At 45.4% G+C, this 18,917-nt stretch overlaps 1 protein-coding gene across 2 annotated transcripts in view; it reads right to left on the bottom strand.

Annotated features, from left to right (window-relative positions):
- The window catches only part of LOC108412588 (endothelin-converting enzyme-like 1), an 84,648-nt gene that overhangs the window by 53,821 nt on the left and 11,910 nt on the right, over positions 1-18,917 (bottom strand). Inside the window, exons 2-4 of one of the 2 annotated variants that reach the window (XM_037546450.1) lie at positions 14,936-15,699; positions 10,526-10,792; positions 6,694-6,762 (exon numbers count right to left, since the gene is read on the bottom strand). In XM_037546450.1, the coding sequence (XP_037402347.1) occupies positions 6,694-6,762; positions 10,526-10,792; positions 14,936-15,565 (966 nt within the window). In that variant the 5' untranslated portion in view covers positions 15,566-15,699. The remainder of the gene's footprint in view (positions 1-6,693; positions 6,763-10,525; positions 10,793-14,935; positions 15,700-18,917) is intronic. The other variant, XM_037546451.1, reaches the window with a different exon arrangement.

Below are 18,917 nucleotides of genomic sequence, written 5' to 3'. Positions count from 1 at the left end.
GTCACGCTAACTGAAGGCCCTCACTGATCACTCTATAGAAGGCCCTCACTGACCACTCTATAGAAGGCCCTCACTGGTCACTGTAACTGAAGACCCTCACTGATCACTCTATAGAAGGCCCTCACTGATCACTCTATAGAAGGCCCTCACTGGTCACTGTAACTGAAGGCCCTCACTGATCACTCTAACTGAAGGCCCTCACTGATCACTCTATAGAAGGCCCTCACTGGTCCCTGTAACTGAGGGTCCCTCACTGATCACTCTATAGAAGGCCCTCACTGGTTACTGTAACTGAAGGCCCTCACTGGTCACTGTAACTGAAGGCCCTCACTGATCACTCTATAGAAGGCCCTCACTGGTCACTCTACAGAAGGCCCTCACTGGTCACTGTAACTGAAGGCTCTCACTGGTCACTCTATAGAAGGTCCTCACTGATCACTGTAACTGAAGGCCCTCACTGGTCACTGTAACTGAAGGCCCTCACTGATCACTCTATAGAAGGCCCTCACTGACCACTCTATAGAAGGCCCTCACTGGTCACTGTAACTGAAGACCCTCACTGATCACTCTATAGAAGGCCCTCACTGACCACTCTATAGAAGGCCCTCACTGGTCACTGTAACTGAAGACCCTCACTGATCACTCTATAGAAGGCCCTCACTGATCACTCTATAGAAGGCCCTCACTGGTCACTGTAACTGAAGGCCCTCACTGATCACTCTAACTGAAGGCCCTCACTGATCACTCTATAGAAGGCCCTCACTGGTCACTGTAACTGAAGGCCCTCACTGGTCACTCTAACTGAAGGCCCTCACTGATCACTCTATAGAAGGCCCTCACTGGTCCCTGTAACTGAGGGTCCCTCACTGATCACTCTATAGAAGGCCCTCACTGGTTACTGTAACTGAAGGCCCTCACTGGTCACTGTAACTGAAGGCCCTCACTGATCACTCTATAGAAGGCCCTCACTGGTCACTCTACAGAAGGCCCTCACTGGTCACTGTAACTGAAGGCTCTCACTGGTCACTCTATAGAAGGTCCTCACTGATCACTGTAACTGAAGGCCCTCACTGGTCACTGTAGCTGAAGGCTCTCACTGGTCACTCTAACTGAAGGCCCTCACTGATCACTCTATAGAAGGCCCTCACTGGTCACTGTAACTGAAGGCCTTTACTGATCACTCTATAGAAGGCCCTCACTGGTCACTGTAACTGAAGGCTCTCACTGGTCACTCTAACTGAAGGCCCTCACTGATCACTCTATAGAAGGCCCTCACTGGTCACTGTAACTGAAGGCCTTTACTGATCACTCTATAGAAGGCCCTCACTGGTCACTGTAACTGAAGGCCCTCACTGGTCACTGTAACTGAAGGCCCTCAGTGGTCACTGTAACTGAAGGCTCTCACTGGTCACTCTAACTGAAGGCCCTCACTGATCACTCTATAGAAGGCCCTCACTGACCACTCTATAGAAGGCCCTCACTGGTCACTGTAACTGAAGGCCCTCACTGATCACTCTATAGAAGGCCCTCACTGATCACTCTATAGAAGGCCCTCACTGGTCACTGTAACTGAAGGCCCTCACTGACCACTCTATAGAAGGCCCTGACTGGTCACTGTAACTGAAGGCCCTCACTGATCACTCTATAGAAGGCCCTCACTGGTCACTGTAACTGAAGGCCCTCACTGATCACTCTAACTGAAGGCCCTCACTGATCACTCTATAGAAGGCCCTCACTGGTCACTGTAACTGAGGGCCCTCACTGATCACTCTATAGAAGGCCCTCACTGGTCACTGTAACTGAAGGCCCTCACTGGTCACTCAAACTGAAGGCCCTCACTGATCACTCTATAGAAGGCCCTCACTGGTTACTGTAACTGAAGGCCCTCACTGGTCACTGTAACTGAAGGCCCTCACTGATCACTCTATAGAAGGCCCTCACTGGTCACTGTAACTGAAGGCCCTCACTGATCACTCTATAGAAGGCCCCCACTGGTCACTGTAACTGAAGGCCTTCACTGATCACTCTATAGAAGGCCCTCACTGGTCACTGTAACTGAGGGTCCCTCACTGATCACTCTATAGAAGGCCCTCACTGGTTACTGTAACTGAAGGCCCTCACTGGTCACTGTAACTGAAGGCCCTCACTGATCACTCTATAGAAGGCCCTCACTGGTCACTGTAACTGAAGGCCCTCACTGATCACTCTATAGAAGGCCCTCACTGGTTACTGTAACTGAAGGCCCTCACTGGTCACTGTAACTGAAGGCCCTCACTGATCACTCTATAGAAGGCCCTCACTGGTCACTGTAACTGAAGGCCCTCACTGATCACTCTATAGAAGGCCCCCACTGGTCACTGTAACTGAAGGCCTTCACTGATCACTCTATAGAAGGCCCTCACTGGTCACTGTAACTGAGGGCCCTCACTGATCACTCTATAGAAGGCCCTCACTGGTCACTGTAACTGAAGGCCCTCACTGGTCACTCTAACTGAAGGCCCTCACTGATCACTCTACAGAAGGCCCTTTCTGGTCACTCTCACTGAAGGCCCTCACTGATCACTCTAACTGAAGGCCCTCACTGATCACTCTGTAGAAGGCCCTCACTGGTCACTCTAACTGAAGGCCTTCACTGGTCACTGTAACTGAAGGCCCAGTGTGATATACCCTCAGATTCAGCCCAGCTAATAACATATGTCCTTCAATAAATATTTATGCACACTTGCCATGCAGCCCACCAGCTCAGACTCGCACTCGGACTCCATTTCAACAATCCAGTTGGAGATCACATGACTCATAAACGTCCTCCGTCCTCCTATCACTGTTCAGAGTCACCAGAGTGCTGATATGACCTGTTTAGCTCAGTTTAACGGCCCAGGCTTTAGCTGAGTCTTTGTTATTTTGTGTATTGGACTCCTGCCTTTTGTCTTGGTTATGATTGTGTTCTTTTGCCTTTCAGCCTTTTTGGGTTTGACCCTCATATGTTTACCAACAACGATTCTTGTCAAGCCCTTTTCGATTAAAACCTAATTTCTGATATTTACCGTGAGTGTCTGACTGAGTCAGTCATCGTTCAACACTGAATTCGTGAAGAGCACAATTTTTTTGTTGCTATAGAGCTTTTGGTAAGACTTTACTGTACGGTGCTGTTCATAAGGCTACATGACACCTACATAAGGTTGTCATTTCAACTGACATAACCCTACATGACTGTTTATAAATGCTTCTTACAACAGGCATTTTGTGCGTTTGTTTTGGTATCTGTAGTCCTGCCCCTCGTTTCATGACCCCGCCCCTGATTGTTTTCACCTGTCCCTCGTTGTCCCTTTGTTACTTAAGCCCTGTGTTTGCACTGTCTTTGCTGGTCTTTGTATCAGTCTTCGTCTGATGTATTGGTCTAGGTTTGATGTTTGTTTGAATCTCTGCTGTGTTGTTTGAACCTGTTTATAGTTTGTATGTCATGTCTGCCACACGATCTGTCCGTATTGGCTCTATGACCCTGGACTGTCTTGACCCTGACTTTGGATTTGCCCTCAATAAAAGTCGCTTACCTCCGCACATGCGTCTGCTACCTCGCTCCCCCTCACAACAGTGTGTCTGTGTACTTTTAAATAAACATATTCCACCCTTTAGGCTCTTTTCCACCACAGGGCCGAATGGTCAGTGGTCAGGACCCTAACAGAGCAGGTACTATTTGGGTGATGGATCGTTCTCAGCACTGCAGTGACACTGATGTGGTGGTGGTGAGTTAGTGTGTGTTGTGCTGGTGCGAGTGGATACAGACACAGCAGTGCTGCTTGAGTTTTATACACTGAAAAATTTTGGTTTCGTTGACTTACATTATATTATAAACTAAGTTTTTTCCTTCTCCCATAAAATTATCATTTTGGAGATTTGGTTTTGTTCCAACAGCCCCTTTATCAGAAACCCTACCCATCACAGGTAGCAACACCTTGTTACCCTGACTTTATATGGTAAAAACATCAAGCAACCAGTTGCATGCAACATAATTTCTGTGCAACTTGACAGTTCCACAAAGCAGTTCCAAAAAACAAAGTTGCACGCAACATTTTCAAATACTCGACTATGTAGTCACTATCGATCACATCAATATCAGTACAGAATCACTTCTGCCTTTGAGCAGATGAAGCCCTGCCTCAGACCTTAAGTTAACACGCACATCGGCTGAGTCACCGCGCCGCAGTTGAGTGACCTCCAGCAGTGCTCTGTTTCTGAAAGTGCCACTCAGCATTTCGCTACTACTGCATTAAATCAAGCTGAGAAAGAAACAAAAAAAGCCACAGTATGTGAAATTTGCACAGAGAAAGACAGTCCATCTATTGTGCTTAAGATAACCAGACATCTCAACTAACGCTCAGTCATGTAATATTTCTCACTTTATACCTGATGCTTGAAAACAATGGGCCTCATTTCCCAGCATCTTCCTCAGTTTGTTCTTCAATGTGTTCTCGAGAAAGGTTCTAAGAAGTCTACGTCAGATTTATGACAGACCGCAGAACTGTTTTCACCTTTGTTCTCTTGAGTGAGCGAAGATTCTGTTCTTACCTAAGAACAAACCCCAGATAAGAAAACACTGGTGAACATCAGAATCTGGGTTGTAGGAAGAGATTTCTTCCTGGGAACGGCTGGCGGATGAGGCACACTGGGTTTGTGAAGTGATAGAAGATACAAAGGTGATATATTGGCTAAATGATGAAGAGTGCCACTGAGCTTGAGCTTAACGTTAATCAGTGCTCTTCTGCATGGCATGGTGCTTCTCAGCCGGCCCTCAAATCACTGCTTAGAAATCTTTTTGACCCCAAGACTTTGGTCAAGCTTTTAGTCTGCAACCTGCCTCCTTTTTTCAGATATTTCGCAATAGCAAAGGTTCTGCCAGGAAGACTCTAATGCTCCATTCATTCATTCATCACTCCCAACCATTCACGGGCCTCTACCGGTCATTAAAATGACTCAACTCATGTGCCTATCCCACTGTGTGCGTTTTGACATTCCCCTCCTTCCTCCCCACCACCACCAGTTTGGGTCCCTGTCTGGTTGTCTGGGGCAGGCTCTGCCCCTGCTGTCTCTATCCAGCAGGATCCGAAAGATTCTCAACGCTCCAAGGCCTGTATCGAGGACGGGGCTTACACCAAAGACGCTTGAATTTCTAATAAAATGTTTTCTTTCAACTTGTAAAATTCCATCAAGGACATTAAACATTGTCCTCCTTTACTTTTGCCTCCTGAGGCTTTCTAGCAGAACTGGCCACAAGTAGAGTGTTTTGTTTTCCACAGCTGAAAAGAAGAAGAACGGCAGCTTTGGATTTGTCTGCCTCTGAGCCTCACCATCAGCTGAACTTGAGTGTGTGCTAAAAGCCTCGTTAAATTATCCATAGTTTCGGTGAAGTTGGTGTTATTTTTTAAGGGGTGTGGGTTGTTTATGTTGTATTTCACTTCATGGCTATTGTGGTTTGCGGCAGCTGAACGCCAAGCGAGGACGAAGCCCCGTGAGGACAACAGTGATAGAAGAACCGCAGGGGAATGGGGGGCGTTTCATGACTCCCAATCCCTGCTTCATGGGCACCACCTCCGCGATGAGGCCACCTTAATTTGCCTCACGTTCAATCCTGCTGGCCCAGCCGTAGAGCAGGGGTGGTGACAGAGCTGGAGCGATAGGCTCTCTTTCCCTCTAGGTTCAGGTAAGCGCCTAAAAAGAGCAACAGATTGAAGAGCTGGAAAGCTTGAATGGGGAAAGGACTGAAAAGTGTCCGGCTTAGGTTTGACTTGTTTTTGTTTCAGTTGCGTTTGTTGTGTTCATTGGTGGGAAAATGAAGTTAAACAGCTGCTGCAACCCAGCGTCCTTCATGAGTCCAAGGTAGTGCATGACATACTACATGGTGTGATTAAAGCCTCATGCGTTTTGCAGTGGGTCTAATGTTTTTGATATGATAATGTGATTAAATGGTCAATTTCTTGAAAAAATCGATTTGACAGAATCTCGGACGATGATTCTGACTTTACTGTATGCATCGTTGACCCTTAGAAAAGTAACTACTTATAAGCACGCTCTGTTCCTTTTATCTGATGAGTAGTTGTTGTTCTTATACACACACACACACACACACACACACACACAGACACACACACACACAGACATACACACACACACACACTCACACTCACACACATACACACACACAGACACACACACATACACACATACAAACACACACACACACACACGGAGACACACACACAGACACACACACACTCACACTCACACACATACACACACACAGACACACACACACACACTGACACAGACAAACACACACACACACACACACACACTCACACACACACACACACACACACACAGACACACACACACACACACACAAACACACATACAAACACACGCACACACACACACACAGACATACACACACACACAGACACACACACACAGACACACACACACAGACACACGCACACACACACACAGACATACACACACACACACACACGCACACACACACACACACATACAAACACACACACACACACATACACTTACACAGACACACACAGACACACACACACACACACACTTACACAGACACACACAGACATACACACACACACACACACAGACGTACACACACACACACACACAAATGTACAGGTTTCATACCTTCACGCTGTCCTCATCCTGGCCCAGGTACAGCGTCCTCTCTGGCAACGTCAGACCCTCTTGATCAATCTGTGGTTTTTGCAGAAACACAAGGTTGTGCAATACTTAAGAACGCACACACATAGCAATACTGCAGGCATACGATCATACAGATGGTCTGACGATCATACAGCAGATTAGGGATGCAAATAATTCATCAATTAACTGTCACCAGACAAATGAACAAATTTGTTGACCTACCGGTTGCAAAAAGCTGTACTCAGCAGACCGTGGCAAAACCGCAGCCTGTGATTGACCATTTTTGCCTTTGTCTTCTTGAAAACGTGGGCAGTTCTTGGCCGTGTATTGCAGTGAAAAGCACTGGACTCTGTCTGGCTTGCGAGACTCTATTTGAATAGGTGGGTTCATTGTACAAATTAAGGAACTTTTTTTCTTTTTAATGTATGCATGAGGGTGCAATAAGCAATTGGTTCTGCCTGGATGCGCATACTGATGAAATGAAGAGCGCAGCTAAAATCACTGATGTTCAGGACCACTTTCCAAGTAGAAGATAGCAGAACTACAGCGCAGCATGTTCCATACTGAAAGCAAACATCCTCAGGTGATAAACATCTTGACCCTGTTCTCTGAGAGAAAGTGTGATGAGGAAATCACACACAGCAGTAGAGAAAGATTCGATGGACGGCAGTGGCTTTTGAGACTTGCTGAGGTACTTGCTGAGCCAGTCCTCATCTCATCTCTGTCCTTTTTGGGTGGCTAATGAATGTTTATTATAAACTTAGCACTTTAGAATATAAAACATAAGGTTTTCTCATGATTATCTATTCCTGTTATGCTTGTTATCATTTGGTCCTATAATGACATCTTGAACGTATCATCGCTGTCAGAAAGGCCTTGTGTCTCTAAAAGTCCAGGAGAAGAAATTAACGTAATGGAAGTCAACTGAAAGATATTTTTAAATATTAATTCTGGAGCATTGCTATTGGTCCGTTCATCAGTCAATTTGAACATAAGCTAAGTGTCACACATCCCTCTGACTTATTTGATTGCTCCATTTCCCAGGATACACAAGGGACTCACGTGACCTATGACTCTGCTAAACGCTCCTATCAACGCTCACAATCCCCAGAATACTAACACGCAACACCTATACCACGTCCTACTTAGACAGTATATAAGCCCGGGTTTTGAATAGGATTGTTTCCTGCTAAACTACTGAGCGATTGTTTATGATTGTCTTCTCGTGTGTTTTTGACTTTTCTCGTTCGATTCTCGATTCTCTGTCTTTGCCCTTTTGCTATGTTGCCTGTCTGGTTGGATGTGTGTTTTGACTTCTAGGACTGCATTATGACTTCGATTCTGGAGTTTCCTCCACTTGAAATTAAATCTCTTTTTTTCAGTATCTGCAGGCATCTGAATTCTGCTTGTGCGTAACACTAAGGCCAACTGGACTTTTTAAAGTATGCAAAAAGGTGCAAAAACAGCGGTGATATAGTGTCGGACACACCCAAACAAAACTGGGTCCTTAGGTAAGCTACATTTAATATAGTTTCAGGGTGTTTACTGCATATCGCTGTTGTCGGAACAAAACCGTTTATCTCCGTTTTTGGCGGTTTTCAGTTTTTGACCTAATTTAAAACTTCATACTGCCCTTTATATTGTGTGTAAATTTCATGATGAAAAAAAGTTTGATTCCATTGACTTACATTAAAAGTAGAGTATGTTTTTCCTTCTCCTGTGAAGTTACTGTTTTGGAGATAGAAGGTTTTCTTCCGACAACAGCGATATACATGTTTTTGCCTGCTGCCCCTATCGGTACTGCACTGCACAGAAAGGTCGGATTTGGAGGGTGGGGGTGTGGAGTCCCATAGGCATAAAAGGACCCCCAGATTTTTTAAAAAAGTGACTGTCTTCACATGAGGTTACTTTCTTTTTTTCTAAGTTTTCATCATTTTCAATCTGAGATTCCATCCCCTCCTCTCCATGGATCACCACCTTATCATGGTGGAGGGGTTTGTGTGCTTGAATGATCCTAGGAGCTATGTTGTCTGGAGCAAAAGCTCCTGGTAGGGTCTCCCATGGCAAACTGGTCCTAGGTGACAGGCCAGACAAAGTGTGATCCATAATCACCCCTATGAAAACAAGAAAGCAGGACTTGTGTACCCTGCCCGGATCAGGGTTACCGGGGCCCCACCCTGGAGCCAGGCATGGGGGAGGGGCTCGCCAGCGAGCGTCCCAGCCCGAAGGAGCTACATCAGTCCCCCCTCCCATCGACCCACCACTGATGGGAGGGGCAGTAGTAGGGGTTCGGTGCATTGTGGATCAGGCAGTGTCCGAAGGCGTGGGCCTTGGCGTTCTGATTCTCGGTTGCTGAAACTGGCTTTTGGAACTTGGAACGTTACCTCACTGGCGGGGAAGGAGCCTGAGTTGGTGCGCGAGGTTGAGAGATACCGGCTAGATATAGTCGGGCTCACCTCAACACACAGCTTGGGCTCTGGGTCCAATCTCCTTGAGAGGGGCTGGACTTTATTCTTTTCTGGAGTTGCCCATGGTGAGAGGCGGCGGGCAGGTGTGGGCTTTCTTATAGCCCCTCGACTCAGCGCCTGTATGTTGGGGTTTTCCCCGGTGGACGAGAGGGTAGCTTCCCTACACCTTCGGGTTGGGGAACAGGTCCTGACTGCTGTCTGTGCTTATGCACCGAACAGCAGTTCAGAGTACACAGCCTTCTTAGAGTCCTTGGGAGGGGTGCTTGAAAGTGCTCCTCCTGGAGACTCGATTGTCCTATTGGGGGACGACAGTAAGACCTGGAGGGGTGTGATTGGGAGGAATGGCCTCTCTGATCTGAACCCGAGTGGTGTTCAGTTTTTGGACTTCTGTGCAAACCACAGTTTGTCCATAACGAACACCATGTTTGAACACAAGGATGTCCATAAGTGCACATGGCACCAGGACACCCTAGGCCGCAGTTCAATGATTGACTTTGTAGTCGTGTCATCGGTCTTGCCGCCATGTGTTTTGGACACTCGGGTAAAGAGAGGAGCTGAGCTGTCAACTGATCACCACCTGGTGGTGAGTTGGATCAGGTGGTGGGGGAAGATGCCGGTCAGACCAGGCAAACCCAAACGTATAGTGAGGGTTTGCTGGGAACCTCTGGCAGAAGAACCTGTCAGATTGATCTTCAACTCACACCTCCGTCAGAACTTTGACCAGATATCGGGGGAGGTGATTTAAATGACATTTGAATGGGAGAATTGTGTGACCCTATTAATATTGGGGCGTAACATAAGCATTAAATATCAGACTGAATGTCGTGGCTCGGAAAACTACACTGTGTTTTGACAGACGTGATTCTGGAAGTTTGTTAGTGCAGCTTAAAATACCTGATATTATTAGCTGATTAACCCCTTCTGGAGCTGAACGAGGTGAGAACAGCAGAGAGAAACACTGAACTATACAGTGCAGAGGCTCCAAACCTGGAGTGAAAACACTGAATTAAAGGTCTGAGTGTCTCTCAGCTTCTGGCATGTCTTGCAGGTGATTCATTGACAACAGCCAGCAAATCGAAGGCACCGTGCAGCGCAGTCACTCCCTGATTCAGCCCTCAAAATAGAAACGACTATACAGTGTGACATCATGCAAAAAGCATGAATATATCACGTATTTTACTTTTTTTTGCATGTGGCAGATTTCTGAGTCATAGCTTTTACTATTAATATTTTGATGGGTTGCATCACTCATTTTAGGCTTGCCAGTTATCAATAAACCGCTTATGGGTCAAAAGAATTTGCATCCCCACAGGCGCTTTCACCCAAGCGTGTACACACGCACTCACTCGTATGGCATTGCGCGAGGAGTTCTTGTCGTCCACGTTGACGGTGAGAGAGAAGAAGACGGCTGTGCTGTACACCCCTTGGGTCCTGTACAGCATCTCGTTAAAGTCAGGCCTCACAGGAGCGGAACCACTTTCCCAACCCGCCCCTCCAGGTGGAGCTCCAGACAAGTCCCACCCACCACAACTGTCAATCACTTCCATCATAGGTGTTGCTCCGAGCCGGTCGATCTCCTGGATGTTGACGCAGGAGCGATAGAACTCCTTCACCTGAGAGAGAGAGAGAAGAGCTAGAGCGAGTAAATATTCATGTACACACACTCACTGACCGTTTATTAGAAACCCCTCCCTTATAGCTCCACCTTGTACAGTTAGGCTGGCTTTACACACCGGAACTTCCAACTAGTTGCATGCAACATAACTGCTGTGCAACTTCACAGCTACACAAAACCATTCAAAATCTATTTATCTGTCTATCTTAGACTTTGCACTACATATTTGAGATTTTATTTGTTGCATGTTAAGCCTTTGGAGATGAAAGTTTAAGCAGCCATTATGGTTGTATTTCTCACTAATCCTGTTCTAGAAGCACTACAGGTTCACCAGGTCATTCTAATCCTTTGGATCTCAAATGTATCTGAGCTCTGTGTAAAACAGGAGGGTGTCCAGAGATCATGATAACAGCAGACAAACAATAAAGGGAGAAACAAGCAACCATTGAAATAGCTCTTAGTGTTAGCTGGCTAGTTAAGTTGCCAACAGAAGTGCCAGCTTTGAGAAACTCATATTTGTAGTCATCGTCATTATTGCCTACTTCCGGTTTTCCGGTTGAGAGTACGCTGTGCGCTTTGTTTGCTGCCGCTTCTCGCTGGATCTTCTTCTATTTTTTTTTTTTCTTTTTTCTCTTTTCTGTCTGTTATACTTTGCTGGACTTTACCTCGACTGCTCTGGATTTGGGTTTTCTCTGGACACCTGTCTTGATCCGCTGCTGCAGCATTGCTTGCGCTGTGGTGACATTCCTGGCTTTTTGCACCGGCAGTTTCATCGACTGTTGTTGCTGCCTGCGAGCCTGCCTGCACGAACTGCACATTCCTAACTTTTGGTTGCACCGGCAATTTCGTCGGCTATTGCTGCTAGCTGCGAGCCTGCCTGCACGAACCGCCCCTGTGGCTCTGATGTCGAGCGGGCGGCTAAATGGGCTTGTGGTGTGTTTACTTTTGCCTTTCCTCGGATTATCATTTTTTTGATCGGGCGATGGAGGAATTAACTGGTACTCCGAGTCTTTATCCTATATACTCATACTCCAGCGAGGACTTACGAAGGTTGCGTTCTTTCCGTCAGCTTGATGCTCCCACTTACAATCTTTGCTGCTCTATCAGCATCTCTAGACGACCCCGATATATACATCGTGGCTGTAAACGTCAGACTTATCCAGCACCTCAGGCACTGTGTATCAATCATCCCGCAGTACGGATTACTGATCGTTGCTTTAGGCGACGCCCTGGAAGAGCGCATCGTGGAGTGAACCGTAGGTTTCTACTGGAGGTCCCTCGTTCTACACCGTCGCATCAGTCTGCTCCTTCGATCTCGGCACATCGTCTATCTAACCTGGCTCTACTGAACTGTCGCTCGCTCACAGATAAGGCTGCATTAGTCAATGACCATATCGACCAGCATCAGTTGGATCTATTCTTTTTAACTGAAACGTGGCAGGTACCGGGTGACTTTTCTTACCTGAATGCTGCTTCTCCCCCTAATTTTAATTATCTGGCCTCACCTAGAAAAACAGGTAGAGGTGGGGGACTGGCGGTTTTATTCAGGGACAATTTTAAATTGACTTTGGGCAACCCACAAGATGTTTCCTCTTTTGAAATCATGGTTCTCAAGGCTCCTGGGTGTATCTTCTTAATGATTTACCGCCCCCGAAGAGTTCTCTGACTGAATTTTTGTCAGAATTTGGGGAGATCTTGGCGTTTGCCAGTTCAGTCTCCTCTTCCATCATTGTTCTTGGCGATGTTAATATCCACCTTGACTCTAACTTTTCTGCCTCTTCAGAATTCCTGTCATTGATAAGCTGTTTTGATCTAACTCAACACGTTGACTTTCCGACTCATAAGAAGGGTCATATTCTGGACATAATCTGTTCTACGGGTGGGATTATTACTAATATAACTGGACATTGTGTTGGTGTGTCTGACCATATACTAATCAATGCCTCTTTCTCTCCACCTGTTCCTAAACCTCACTCAAAATCTGTACTTACTTATCATAATGTTAAGGCTATTGATTGTCCTTCTCTGTTGGCCTCTTTGGAAACGTTTAATTTTGCCCATCTGAGCACTAATGATTTATTTGAAAAATTTCAATCTGGTTTTCATTTGCATCATAGCACCGAGACTGCTCTTCTGTGTGTTCTTCTGTGCTCTTCTCTTTCCGCGGATACAGGTTGCATCTCCATTCTTTTGCTTCTTGATCTCACTGCTGCTTTCGACACAGTAAATCACAATGTTCTTTTAACTAGGCTCACTGAGATTGGTCTCTCTGGAACCGTACTATCCTGGTTCCACTCGTATCTGACTAACAGGCTTCAGTTTATTTCAATTGGGAACCATACGTCTGACACAGTGCCCATTGAATATGGTGTCCCTCAGGGTTCCGTCCTTGGTCCCCTCCTTTTTATAATCTATATTCTCCCCCTCGGTTATATTTTTCATAGTCACAATTTACATTTTCATTGCTATGCTGATGATACTCAGATCTATCTCAGCTTCAAACCAGCAGCACTGTTTCCCCCACCCCAGTTAAATAGATGTCTTATTGACCTGAACTCCTGGCTTAGGGCAAATTTTCTTTCTTTAAATGCACACAAAACCGAGTTTATAGTTACTGGCTCCAAGTCCACTGTTAACGCTCTCAAAAATCTTGCTCTCACTGTAAATGATATTACAATCACTCCATCTGTCACTGCCCGAAACCTAGGTGTTCTTTTTGACCCTTCTTTGTCTTTTGAACCACACATCAAGTCTCTGTCTAGGTCGGCATTTTTCCACCTTCGCAATATTTCACGTATCCGTCCTTTACTGTCCCCGGCTGCAGCTGAGTCTCTGGTCCATGCTTTTGTTACTTCTCGCCTGGACTATTGTAACTCATTACTCTATGGGCTCCCCGCTAAGTCACTTAGGTTGTTACAAATAGTGCAAAATTCTGCAGCACGGATTCTCACATACACTAAAAAATCTGAGCACATTACTCCTGTTCTTCAGAGACTTCATTGGCTGCCCATTACTTTACGTATTCACTATAAAATTTTACTTCTCACATTCAAGGCACTTCATAGCCTGGCTCCTGCATACTTACTCGACCTTCTAATACCCTACAAGCCCACTCGTAACCTCAGGTCTTCGGAAGCAGGCCTTCTAGTGGTCCCTAGGTTCAGGCTCAGCTCTATGGGTGGTCATTCCTTCAGTGTTGCGGCCCCCGTGCTCTGGAACTCTCTGCCTCTCTCTCTTCGCTCTACCTCTTCTCTTTCTCACTTCAAATCTTTATTGAAATCTCATCTTTTTCTCCTTCATTTTTCTCCTGCATCTTCCTCGGGCCTTGTGTAATGTGATATGCATTTTGTAAAGCGACCTTGGGTTTTGTGTAAAGGCGCTATATAAGTTTAACTTATTATTATTATTATTATTATCAACAAACCACCTACTGTTTTAATTTCTTGTCCACTGGTCCAGTAAAATAAACTGTCTGAAATGACGTTTGATGTTATCATGTGATGTGTTGCTGATGTTTCGGCTGGCTGTTGCATGAAACCAACCATGAGTTTCAAATGAGTTTCAGGACAAATTTACATTATTCAACTCGAGCACAATTTCATTTAGGTTAGAAGCAACTGAAGTTGCATGAAATTGTAAAGCTAGCCTAAGAGACTGTAGCCCATCTATTGATGCACAATTCACGTTAGCCACCCTTTAGCTCAGTGGTCACCAACGTTTCTCCAGAAGATCTGTCTTCCTGCGGGCTTTAGATCGACCTCACTTGACCTGTCTAATTATTGCCTTAAGATGTCCTTGATTATTGGAATGAGTCATAGGAGTCTCGAGTCAGAACTGAAACATGCAGGAAAGTAGATCTCCAGGAGAAAGGTTAGAAACCACTGCTTTAGCCCTTTGCCACCACTTCTGATCATTGAGCTGCTTTGGTTGGGTCTTTTTGACACTACCATGTCAGCATCACTGGTGCACTGAGAATGATCCATTACCCAAATAATATCTGGACAGCAGTAGTTCTGTGGTCAGGAACTGACCAATGATGAATGACTTAGAGGGGGGACTGATAACTTGTGCATGATAAGCAGGGCTACAGTCTGTAATTGGATCAATTTGTACATGAAAGAAGTGAGACCAGCATGTGTACCTTTCTCTCAGCACTGTCCGGCCCTGTCCTCCTGACAGGTCGCTCCAAGAGGCGCTGCAGCTTCTCCTGGTTCTGCTCTCCGATGGCCGTGATAATGCCGTAGCTCAACTTCTCCTCCGGTATCCCATGGCGCCGGAGCCAGCCTCCGCAGGCGAAGCTGTAGAAGTCGTGGCAAGGCTGGACACTTGTGTCAATGTTGCCCTGAACGAAGCGTGCTGCCCTCAGCAGAGAGCGCCTTGCCTTGCAGTCTTGCTTGCACTGGGCGTCCTGTTGTGCCTCCAGGGACAAGAACTTGAGGGCCAGCATGCAGCCCAGGATCACACACATGCCAGCCACGAAGACCAGGGCCGAGAGCAGGCAGATCTCCCTCCGGCTCCACCTCTCTGAGGTCCCACCCCCTGGACTGCTCCCACCCCCTCCGGCACTCTTGTCCCTCCCGCTCCGGGAGCGGCTGTAGCGGTCGAGGGAGCCGCCGAGGTGCAGGCTCATGCCATTGCTGAGGGTGCTGCTGCTGTAACGGCTGCCATACTTCACCTCCTGGAACTCATCGTAGTGGGCGGTCAGTGAGTACGTTTTTTCCAAAGAAACTGGAGACTGGGGCTTGGACTTGTTGGGGAATGTGTGGAACATGATGGCTCAGTGAATGGTGGAGGAAGTGTGTAGGTGGTTCACGGTGTGGTCATGACCTTGGACCTTTTGCCTGGAGACCCGAGAGAGAGGGATCCCCTCTTTTTTTCCTGGTGCCTTTTGGTGCCTCTGGCTGTCTGTGGACAAGAAAATAGAGATAATTTGTGTGTGAGAGAGAAATTGGTAGGCAGAGAAAGAGAGAGAGAGAAGGAGAGATGGAATGATGACAGAAGACGGAATCCCTGATTAAAGTGCTGAAAAATGACAGAAAGAATCTCTTTTTGTGACAAGCCTCTTTTTTCTTTCCTTCTTTCATTTTTTGTCCTATCGCTCTTTTCTAAAGGTGTTTGGATTGATTTCTGACACTTGTCCATCATACACAGGCTGCCCAGCAACTCCAACAAGCCAATCGATCAGAGAGAGAGGGAGAAGCAGAAAACAAAAGTAACAGAGAGATGGGGGGGGGGGGGGGGGGGGGGGGGCAAATGAGAGACAGGCAGAGATCAAGGAGATCCAAGAGGGAAAAGGAGACAGAAGACAACAGAAGGATGGCTGGAGATGGAAGAGGTTTGCTCATTGTTGCAGCCAAGACAACATTCTCTAAGTTCAACTAAGCACTAAGCACATCAGTCAGAAAGCAAGGTGATCCCTTTTGCACAAGGTAGACTAAAAACAAGCAGACATGGATTTATCCATCAATGAGACTGGACAACTGGTCCAATGAACTGGTGTGAAATCAACTGGGCTACAGTCTCTAGCAAGCTGTATCTACAAGGGAGGGATTTCTAATAAAGTGGCCAATGAGGGGATGGATGCACTCCATTCATGTACTTGTGTTCATGTAGAAGCCGCTCTAAAAGCTTAAGATGGAAGAGGAAAATAAGAGACGAGAGAGAAAACAAGAGTCGGCGTCCAAAGACTGGCCTCGTTTGATGGGCTTTCCAAAGCCTAATAAGCCTATTAGGAACAGCTGCAGTCTCTACAACAGAAGTGGTTCACAATCAAAAAATAAACAAATAAATCAAATCCAGCTCCCACAATGCAAACGGAAACGCAAGGGCTGTCACAGTTACTCAGACTCAACAATGATTGATTAAAAAATACATTTGTGATGAATCAGCGGTGATTATTTGGCCGTTTGCTCTAAGAAACAGAGTCTGATGGATTCGACCATTTAGTATTTTTTTAGAAATGTTAATGGAGCCTTGTTATTTGATCTTTCCCTGAAGTATTTTTTCAAAAATCTCTGAAAGGCCACATATAGCTTGTTCCTATAAAAGAATTCCATTTATTTTTCAAAGTTTCTCCATAACCCAGTCATTAGGATATAGAAAACTGTGCTCTGTTCCATAGAAAATTAATAAACAAGAGTTGATTTTCAGGTGGTTGCTAGGATGTTGCTATGGTTTCCTAAGTGGTTGTTAACCCATGTGTGGCGTTTATGTTCATGTTCAGTGGTCTGATGGACTCCCCGCATTATTATTATTTTTTTTAAATCAATACAGCCATAACAATTTATGTAAAAACACCAAAACTTTAAAATGTATAATAATACATTAATAATAACTTTTGATGTATAATATATAATAAATTGCATAATGTTTCCTTTGGCAAACATTGAAAATGGGTCCCACAGACCCGAATGTCACCCAAGGGTTAAGGTGTTGTTAGGCCATTACTATTTTATCATAATATAGAAATGGCCTAACATTGAGAAAGTATCCCAGGGGGCTGTTGCTAGGTAGTTGCTATGGTGTCCCAGGTGGTTGTTGATAGTTGATGTTGGTGTTGATAGCATACTTCTGGCTACAGAGTGAAATCAAGCAAGCAAGTACCAGCTACGTATTCAGTTATAGGCTCTACAATCCAGAAAAGATGTGCTTTTTAGCTTATCAGCTGTAGAAGTAACATTGCAAATTTTGGACCATAGAATAATAATATTAATAGGAAAATGAAGAACAGTAAGTTGGCTTTAATGACTAGATTTCTGCTGTAGATATGGTGACCCCTCGTTCCTATCACCACCGCTTTAAATAAACTGGTAGTTGGTAAGTTTCCCTGCAACAGGAGTTGGCAACCCAAATGTTAAGAAGAGCCACTTCGTCAAAGTTCAACAAAAATCTAATCACTGTGGGAGCCACAACATTTCATGTCCATTTTACTGAGGTAACACTTCACCATCTTGACTGTAAATATGTCTCAGCATGTGCTGAGGTTCTAGTAGAGGGTAAAAATATAATAGAAACAAAAACACAGACTTACTTTGCTCTGCTTTTCTTGCATCTCCAGCAGGAAACTTTTCCTCAACAGTAGAACAGTCTTGTAAAATGTTTCTTTACGTTAGACTTTTTATTGAAGCAGAAGCCAGCTTATCATTTGCCCAATTCCTGTTTGAATTTTCCCATTCTATCTTAAATTGTGCCTTTGGCACCAGAATGTAGCTAACTACATAGCTCTCTGTTGCACCATTTAAGGAGGAACAGGACAATTCAAACATGAAGCTGGCAAGTGAGAATCCAACTTCAGCCTTGTGACTTTTTAGTGTTTCAGTTTCTTGTTGCAGATTTAACGTATCAGGAAACCAGCTGGACTGATTACAAGCGCTAATAAGTCCATTCGTCTCCAAATTATCGATGTTCGTCTTAAATCTCTCTCTTTGCCGTTTCGTAGCTACCAGCTGGGCGAGACTGTCATCTGTGTTGCTATGGTGACCAGCCGTCTGCACTGATCTTCAGGGTTAAAGTGTGAATCAGCAGTTCTACATTAACTCCAGCGTTTAAGACCATTTACTGTTAAACTGTGTTGAACGATCAGCAGAGCTTTATTTTACTGTAAAGGAGGATTATTTTATTATTACCTACTAATCTAACTCAGCTGTGGAGCCACAACAGGGCAGTAGAAGAGCCTCATGCAGCTCCGGAGCCACATCCTGCCGACCCCTGCCCTACAAAGGATCACTTTATTTACATCTTAATGACTGACTTGTTGAAAAATCAAGTCTGTTTTCATTGTGTAAGTCTTATTGTTCGATTACTTGATTACTAATATGATCGATAACGACAGCCCTAATAAACACATTCCCAACACAGCTCTTGCAAACTGTCAACAGGACAAGAAGTCCTGATTGGTCTTTTCCAACACAGGCAATATATGAGAGGAGGGTAGTAAAAGTACAGATAGTACTGCAGTTTGACACTGTGGAGGGAGAGCAGACTGATGGATTGAGAGTGGGAGAGCTCTCTCACACGCACACACACACACGCACACACACACACACACACACACACACACACACACACATACACACACTTTTCCTAGCTGTCCACTTCACATCAGTTAAATCTGTCTGGTCTAG

This window comes from Pygocentrus nattereri, chromosome 17 (assembly GCF_015220715.1).
Source record: "Pygocentrus nattereri isolate fPygNat1 chromosome 17, fPygNat1.pri, whole genome shotgun sequence".
Taxonomy (NCBI): domain Eukaryota; kingdom Metazoa; phylum Chordata; class Actinopteri; order Characiformes; family Serrasalmidae; genus Pygocentrus; species Pygocentrus nattereri.
The sequence above is the reverse complement of the archived record's forward strand: the minus strand, read 5'-3'. Positions and strand labels throughout refer to the sequence as shown.